This window comes from Artemia franciscana, unplaced genomic scaffold (assembly GCF_032884065.1).
Source record: "Artemia franciscana unplaced genomic scaffold, ASM3288406v1 Scaffold_3257, whole genome shotgun sequence".
Taxonomy (NCBI): Eukaryota; Metazoa; Arthropoda; class Branchiopoda; order Anostraca; family Artemiidae; genus Artemia; species Artemia franciscana.
In genome coordinates this window covers 16,780-26,309 of record NW_027063923.1, presented here as the reverse complement: position 1 = coordinate 26,309, position 9,530 = coordinate 16,780, and the positions used below count along the sequence as shown (strand labels likewise).

The 9,530-nt window shown below is 33.6% G+C and overlaps 1 protein-coding gene across 1 annotated transcript; it reads right to left on the bottom strand.

The window, feature by feature from the left end:
• Positions 1 to 8,418: 8,418 nt before the first annotated feature.
• Positions 8,419 to 9,170, bottom strand: LOC136043152 (probable RNA-binding protein 46). Its single transcript, XM_065728086.1, has one exon. It carries the CDS (start codon positions 9,139 to 9,141, stop codon positions 8,419 to 8,421), a length of 723 nt encoding a protein of 240 aa, XP_065584158.1. The 5' UTR covers positions 9,142 to 9,170.
• Positions 9,171 to 9,530: the final 360 nt, after the last annotated feature.

Sequence of the window (9,530 nt, the reverse complement as noted above, 5' to 3'; positions counted from 1 at the left end):
AACAGACGTCAAGTCACAAGTGAGCTGTTATGAAGATGTCAATAGGAAAATAAAGACATTTCAAAATTCACTCCTAGGAATTGCACAAAAACTGACTAAATAGTGAAAGAGTTCCTAGTCACTGTAAACTGAGTTTTCAGTGGAACAATGAATGTACAATTGCAAAGAAACAGTTATTAGAGTTAATAACAGTTATTAGAGTTAATAAAGTTATTAGACTTATTATAACTGGGAAATTTTGACAAAACACTTTTTTACCTAAATTTTCAGCTACCAGTTGCTTTTTCTCTGCCTTTAGTTCTGAAAATGCAATTTCTGTTATTTCAGTAGAATTCTGAGCCATATCAAAATTTTCTTCTTCAAAATTAAGGAAATATATTAGCATATCTTTAAACCTTATAAATGGGATTGAGCAATGTGAAGCTGAAAACAATTTTATTGTACTTCATTCAAGCAGCAGATCTATTTTGCAAGGTTTCACCTTTCTAACACGTATATTTTTAAAGGTCATCAAAGGTTAGGACCCTCTAGAGGCAAAGAGAGTGGAGTTAGGTAGTTCAAAATACTTTCCTGGGACATAATTTGGCCTGTAAACCCATCCCTGAAAGTTTCATTTGGTAAAACTCCAGTTAATTGACTTCTTTCTATCTTGGAAAGAGTTTAGGTTAGGAAAATGAAACTTTCAGGGATAGGTCTACAGGCTAAATTATGTCCAGGGAAGGTATATTAAACTACCCATCTCCACTCCTTCTCCCACTAGAGGGCCCTGAAATTTGCCTACATGACAGGTCTATACCAATTGAAATTTTGACAAAACAACATTTTACCTTAATTTTCAGTTACTAGTTGCTTTTTCTCTGCCTTTAGTTATGAAAATTTAATTCCTGTTATTTGAGTAGAATTTGGAGCCATATCAATCTTTTTTTTTTTAATTTTGGAAATTTATTTGCATATCTTTAAAACCTTATAAAAAGGAATAGAGCAAAGTCATGAACCTGAAAATAATTTTGTTGTATTTCAATTAAGCAGAAGATATATTTAGCAGGGTTTTAATTTTATAACACACATATTTACAAAGGTCATCAAAGGTCAGGGCCCTCTAGAGGGAGAAGTGAAGGTAGTTGCTTCAAAATACCTTTTCAGGATATACTTTAATCTGTAGATTCATCCCTGGCAAGAGGCAAGAGAAGGTACATGCAGTTCCCAAACTTTCTAATGTGTCAAAGACAATATGCAACCTTTGGTCATCATTTATTGGGTCATCTGCTGTATTGATCCAACCAATCCCAATTTGATAAAAACACATATATTTAGACATTTAGTCAAAATTTAAGATTCTTTAACTTAATCATGACAAACCAGTGTGGATGCTGTTGAACATGTAAAAATCAGCTAATGGTTTGTACATGCCTTTATTAGTCTTCCCTATTTGTGTTCAGTTCTTATTATAACTTAGAACTTATCAAAAACTGTATTTCCAGAACCGGCGAAAAACCTTTTCTTTTTCCACTAGTTCATTCATGTAAACCAGTTTTAAGTTCTATAAATTTTTTTCAGATCCTACAGAATTAAGAATGTTCACTTATCTACTAAATTTGATACGAAATGCAAAATGGGAATCAAACTTTCTTACAAAGAAAAAGGCTGTTTATTGTCCTTCAAACTCGGTGCACAACAGATGAGAACCGATATTTCACTCTGCCGCTATTGGTATGTAAAATAAAATTGATTTATTAAAACAAATTAACTTTTTTAATATATAAGAGAACTTTAATATGAGAACCAAAAACTTAAACTTTAAGGAGAAGCAAAAACTGTTGTGATTTGACTTGCATCTCAATGTTGTCCTTTTCATAAGTCTTGAACCCCCCCCCCCCCAAAAAAAATGATACCAAGTCTCTCCATCACTAAATTCACAAACTGAACAATTTCTTTTATCAGTTCTAAATAAAAATGAATTTAATTTACAATAGCTAGTGAAATCCAGAGAAAATAGCTTTTTTTCTTTTTTGGTAAAGTGATAATTTTTCTCGGTTGTGTGAGGTATTATTGTGTTTATGTGCTAGTCTGTAGATTCACCTTAATTTGGTCAGTCAATTTTGAGTCAATTTGGTGCAATAGAGAGAGAGAGAGAGAGAGAGAGAGAGAGAGAGAGAGAGAGAGAGAGTTGGGATCGCTTGCTCTGGTTTGGGTTAAAATGAATTTTTTTTTGTAATTGGTTTTAATAGTCGTGTTTTTAATAAGTTTTTGATTATTAAGACTGTTTTGTTTTGCAAATAAGTTTGTAACAAGGTTCCAGATATTTTGTGCGGTCTCTGTTAGATTTTACTATTGACGCATACCGCCAAAAACTAATTAAATTTAGGTTAATCAAGGGAATCTGTCCGTACTACCATAAAACCCAACTGGGAGGCAAAAATCTTTATTTCGTTATAATAAGAAGGGGAAAAAATAAAATCCTAACTTCTTTATGCTGTCAAAATGATATTTCAGGATTGTGCTGTCACAACGGGGTTGAAAAGGAAGATATTGACTTCTTTTTACTGTCAAAAATATGTTTTGATTCTTGCTATGGCACTGAGGCGAATAAATTGATATCATTACCTTTTGCTTTTGTGGGTTTACTTTTTTGCCAAGCACGGTGGTTTTTACAACCTTATTGTTTTTGAGGGGATTTGTAGCCTATAATAGAAAGTAAATGTATGAGAAGCGCGAAAATTATTAATTTGAGTTTTGGATTTTGGTGAGCAAATGGTGACCACTTTACTGCCTGTTTTCATCTAATTAAAGCTCTGCAATATATGACATATCACCTCCTCTGTTCATCCTAAAATATGAAAATAAAGGCCAAATTCTTCAGGACTTTAATAAAGGTTCGTATAAGTATATATATAAAACTAAGTATATGAGTCGAAATACTCTTTCAAAGGTCGGAGTAATCATTTACGACGAGTATATTTTAGAAAAATCTATATAATGAAAAGAGAAATCACCAATGCTACAGCACAAACACAAAAAAAAAAAAAAAGAAAAAAAAAAGGAGACAGAAGGAGAAAAGGAAGACTGTTTTCCTAAATTAGTGATTAATATAGACCAGCACTTGAACGAGGCCTTAACCCTACTCATCCATACAATCACATAGGTCAAACAGCATAGCCACACACAATCAACCATAAAGAATAATCCATGGACAGGCAGTCATGTCGTCAATAAGTATAAGTCGTCATTTACCAAACAATAGAAAAAATAATATAGACAAATAATTCAGAAGCAACACCCAGCATAAGGGCTCATCAGGAGAATACACTGGCCTATTTAGGGTTTCGCCACTCTAGATTCTCTACCCAGCACAGTGTTGTGGCTACCACAGAATATCCATGGCATCCCCGCGTCAGGTATCACCCCCAAAATACATGCCTATGAAAAAAAAAAACAGCAAATGTAAAACAACCAAGTAAAACCAAAAACAAGCTTATCCTGTTAATATATCCCTCCTTTTAGCAACAATAGGTAAACTAAATATTATAAATTTTACCAAATCACAAATATTAACACATTGCAAAAAACCTGAATGAACTAAACAATTATATAATTCATCTTTACCATGTGGCTAATTTTTTAGAAAATCCGCTCAATTAGAAACACAATTCAAAATAAATGGCGCTGTGACAACATTTCTCGAACCTCCAAAATTAGTTAAAAATTTCTTTAAGTATTTCTAGATAATTCTTTTGATATTTATTTAAAAGTTCTAAATTTAGAACTAATTTTGGACTTGGACTTAGAACTTCTATTTATTTAAAAGTTATTATATAAACTATTATTTTATTTCAAAATGATGTACAAAGTTGTAGCCACAAAAGAATAAGAAATATAATCGTTTTTTTAATGTAAATACATACAGTTTGAAATCAACAGGACGTCTTTTAAATATACTATACGGTTTGCAATGTCTTATTATACGAGGTAAGGATTCCATACTAGCAAGAATAGGATTCTGATCGGAAAGGAAAGAAGATATAAAAGGCATTAACAAAACATCAGCATTATGAAAATGTCATTTCAACAGAAATAAAGGAGACATAAGATTTAGAAACAAAGATGGAAGATTAGATAAAAACAAATAGAGCCAAAGAAAGAAAATGTATAAACTTCAATAAACTTTCGTAAGAATACAGGATCTAAAATCTGGAATTAGGCAATTTATGTGTTGACTTTCAACAGTCGAGCAGGGTAGCATATTCCTTTGTTTTTACAAATTCCCTACTTCCTACCAATTTCTTTCAAGCTCAATCAATCGTTAACGCCACCTTGAAACTAAAGTTCTAGCAATGGAAATATGAACCAAAGAAAAAGGGAAAGAACATAAAACGACCATTCGCAGTCGCAGCATATTCAAAAGTAAACTTGACCTTGAGAGCAAATCTTTTAGCTTTACAAGATGAAAGGAAAGGACCCCTCTAAATTCCTGCGACGACACAAGAGAAAAAATTTAGAGCAAAAAGTGCATTTAAAGGATATTTGAGTCCCTACTCCATTAGAAATATCATGATCTAAACCCCCGAGGTAAAATTTTTGGCTATGTGCCCAAACACTCAGGAACGTAGTAGAATAAAGTGTTAGATTGACTCACATTAAAGATGAATTAGATTCCTCTCCAGTTAAACATCAAATACAAAAGGGTATCGGTTTCCTTTTGACTTGCTCAGTCATTGAGAGCTCAACTCCCTTACAAAAGACAGTTTAAAAAACTAAAATACCGGAAAAAAATTAGTTTCTATGTTTAACGTCACGTACTCGTCTTCAGACATCCAAGAATTCAATTCAAAGAAGTCAATTTATTATAATGAAAAGAGAAATCACCAATGCTACAGCACAAAAAAAAAAAAAAAAAAAAAAAAAAAAAAAAAAGGAGACAGAAGGAGAAAAGGAAGACTGTTTTCCTAAATTAGTGATTAATATAGACCAGCACTTGAATGAGGCCTTAACCCTACTCATCCATACAATCACATAGGTCAAACCGCATAGCCACACACAATCAACCATAAAGAATAATCCATGGACAGGCAGTCATGTCGTCAATAAGTATAAGTCGTCATTTACCAAACAATAGAAAAAATAATATAGACAATAATTCAGAAGCAACACCCAACATAAGGGCTCATCAGGAGAATACACTGGCCTATATAGGGTCTCGCCACTCTAAATTCTCTACCCAGCACAGTGTTGTGGCTACCACAGAATATCCATGGCATCCCCGCGTCAGGTATCACCCCCAAAATACATGCCTATGAAAAAAAAAAACAGCAAATGTAAAACAACCAAGTAAAACCAAAAACAAGCTTATCCTGTTAATATATCCCCTCCTTTTAGCAACAATAGGTAAACTAAATATTATAAATTTTACCAAATCACAAATATTAACACATTGCAAAAAACCTGAATGAACTAAACAATTATAGAATTCATCTTTACCATGTGGCTAATTTTTTTAGAAAATCCGCTCAATTAGAAACACAATTCAAAATAAATGGCGCTGTGACAACATTTCTCGAACCTCCAAAATTAGTTAAAAATTTCTTTAAGTATTTCTAGATAATTCTTTTGATATTTATTTAAAAGTTCGTTATAATGAAAACTAAATTTTTTAAATGCCAAGTTAATTTATTTGCAGAAAAACCTCTTGATATCAATTTTTGGCTTAAGATTTTACATCTATTTTTAAAATCAATATAATTACTACAAATCCTTGCATCACGAAGTAACTGTGAGAAAAACGCTGAATATGTGATATTTGAGTGTATATTACTTTCAGGGAATGGGAAACTAATCACTTCAAAATCAAAATCATCCGTTTTATTATACATTTTAAAACTTAATTTATTATTATCACAAATATTAATATTTAAATCTAAGAAATGATCTTCATGACCAGCGCCATGACTAGGCTCAAGAATAAGCTCTGATGGATATATATTTTTAGAAATATCAATGAAATCCTTACAATTTAAGACCAAAATATCATCTAAATATCTTTTATTATTTGACAAAGCATGTTTTAAATTAATTGGATTATTCTTATCCATCATATATTTATATTCTAGTTGACTTAAAAACAAGTCAGCTATAAATGGGCTGGCATTCCCCCCCCCCCCATGGGAATTCCCATAATTTGCTTGTACAAATCACCCCAAAATCTTATATAAGTATTGTATAAAACAAATTCCAATAACTCAAAAATCATATCCAAGCTGTAACATCTCAAGTTAACTGTAGTATTAAAGCAGTTTGTCCATATAGCTTTTTTATTATAAATGTCTATTTTTAAGAACCTTTTACTAGATAAGAGGAAAGATTTCTTTATACGTAAACTAACCATTGCTGTATTTAATATATGCTATGCTTTACCCTCCCCCCCCTAATGTGCAAATATACAATAACTCCATAACGGTGGGTTTCCGGTAGTTTTGCAAGAGAGAAAAGATGTTCAAAAAGTCAAAATGCATCTATTAACAATAGTTTCATGACCCAAAAAAACTGTTCCGGCACTGACCAAAGAAACTGCCAACTGACAATTAAGGTAAAGGGTCATTTTGTCAAAATTTCAATAGGACCTGTCAAGTAGACTAGGCAAGTTTCTTAGACTTGGAAGTCAGAAGAGGGTTAGCATTGGAGCTTGGGAATATCTTCCCGGAATATGTTTTTGGCCCTGGATATATTACTGAGTTTCATTTTTCCCCAACCTTATTCCAAAATAGTGAAAAACAGCAAAACTAGAATTTTACCTGTTTTTCAGTAAACTCCACAATAAAGAAATGTTGGTAAAATTCTAGTTAATTGACTTCTTGCTATCTCAGAAAGGGTTTAGGCTAGGAAAACGAAACTTTCAGGGATGAATCTACAGACTAAAGTATGTCCCGGGAAGGTATTTTGAAGCAACTACCTCCACTCTTTCTCCCTCTAGAAGGCCCTGACCTTTGATGACCTTTAAAAATATGTGTGTTATAAAAGTGAAACCTTGCAAATTAGATGTTCTGCTTAATTGAAGTACAACAGAATTGGGTAAAATTCTAGTTAATTGACTTCCTGCTATCTCGGAAAGGGTTTAGGTTAGGAAAATGAAACTTTCAGGGATGGGTCTACAGGCTAAAGTATGTCCCGGTAAGGTATTTTAAAGTACCGATCTCCACTCCTCCTCCCTCTAGAGGGCCCTGAAATTTGCCTACATGACAGGACTACACCTATTGAAATTTTGACAAAACAACATTTTACCTTAATTTTCAATTACTAGTTGCTTTTTCTCTGCCTTTAGTTCTGAAAATGCAATTCCTGTTATTTGAGTAGAATTTTGAGCCATATCAATGTTCTTTTTCAAAATTTAGGACAAGTATTTGTATATTTTTAAAACCTTATAAAATGGAAGTGAGCAAAGTTGTGAAGCTGAAAACAATTTTTTTGTACTTCAATTAAGCAGAAGATCTATTTCGCAAGGTTTCACTTTTATAACACAAATATTTTAAAGGTCATCAAAGGTCAGGGCCCTCTAGAGGGAGAAGGAGTAGAGGTAGTTGCTTCAAAATACTTTCCCAGGACATACTTTAGTCTGTAGATTCATCCCTGAAAGTTTCATTTTCCTAACCTAAACCCTTTCTGAGATAGCAAGAAGTCAATTAACTAGAATTTTATCCAGAGTTGTTTTCAGCTTCATAATTTTCCTCAATTCCATTTTATAAGGTTTTAAAGAAATGCAAATACATTTCCTAAATCTTGAAAAAAAAACAATGATATGGCTCAAAATCCTACTCAAATAACAGGAATTGCATTTTCAGAACTAAAGGCAGAAAAAAAACAACTAGTAACTGAAAATTAAGGTAAAATGTTGTTTTGTCAAAATTTCAATATGTATAGACCTGTCATGTAGGCATATTTCATGGCCCTCTAGAGGGAGAATGAGTGGAGGTGGGTACTTCAAAATACCTTCCCGGGACATACTTTAGCCTGTAGACCCATCCCTGAAAGTTTCATTCTCAAACCCTTTCCGAGATAGCAAGCAGTCAATTAACTGGAATTTTACCGAAATATTTATTATTTGATAATTTGTAATAGCTTTCAGGGGATGGTCCAGTGTCTAATCTAGGCTATATTCCGTAATGTCTTTTGGAGTATATTTAACTACCTCCCCCCCCCCCGCTTTCAAGGGCATTTCTCTTAAGCATTAGAAACAACGGAGAACTAGAGATAGGAACCTGAAAATGGGGAGTAGCCTAATTAAGGCTCTGTCATTCCTGAAAGTTTCTTAGGCTATCCCAGCTCTACTAGAACTTGTCTAGGCTACTTTCTAAGACACAAAAATCCCCCTCATATAGCCCTAAGATTTTAACTTTTTTCCTGTCCCTACTGGGAGAGGGTCGAAGCTCCCTATGAAACAGAAAATGGATCATTAGAATCTGTGATTAGGTCTATAACAAAAATTAAACTTACATTTTTCATGATTTCGTCACTGACCATAGGCTCAAGCTCAGCCCAATCAACTGCTACTCTCTGCTCAAACAAAAGAATTTTTTCTGGCAGCAATTTGCGACGTGCCATCGCTGCCGCTTTATGGCTCTCATATTCCACAAATGCAAAGCCTCGCCATTTGGATTTGTCAGTAATACCAGGGTAGCAAATGACATCAACAACTCCTTCCGTAACTCGAGAAATTTCATCAAAGATTTCTTCTCGATTTTTATCTTTAGGTAGGCCCCCAATGAACAGTCTGCAATTGTTAATCGAAACAGTGACTCCTAGACGATAATTGGGACGGATTGGAAATCTATCAAGTTCCTTCACAGCCCTGGCTGCCTCCTCCGGGGTTGAATAAGTTACAAAACAAAAGCCACGATTTGTTCCAGAGAAATTAGTCATCAGCCTCATTTCATAAATAAATCCTACTCTTTCAAAAATCGGAACTAGTGTATCTTCGAAAATATCTCTCGGAAGCTTGCCAATAAAAACTTCACTCCCTTTGGGAGGAGGGGGCCCCATCCAGTTTGGTGGCGGGCCGCCATATATGCGCTGACCATTTTCTTGAACCAGCTTATACCCTGTTCGATTAATTAGCTGCAATGTACCAGGGGTCTGATATTCGAACATTATCATTCACGATTTGAACTACCCTTCTTATCTGAGAGAATTCCTCAACTGATATTTCAAGCATCTCCTTGATATTTCAAATGCAACCTTGAACGCTGATTGGCTAATATTTATTGAAGGCGTTCACTTCTAACTGTTCGGCACACGTGGGGTTCCAATATATAATATATCAAGCAGGTGCTGAAAACTGGAAGAAAGTTCAGTCACTTCAACGAAGAATTTAACATGAGTTTCATTTAGCCAATCAACTGCACTATCTAAGATATAAATATTAATAAGATGAAAGCTATTTTCCTTATAATAAGATTAGGGCATTAACATTATTTTGTGTTAGGGCGAGATGCACAAGATTTAGGAAAGAGACTTAATGATGCTTTAATTAAATACCAAAATTG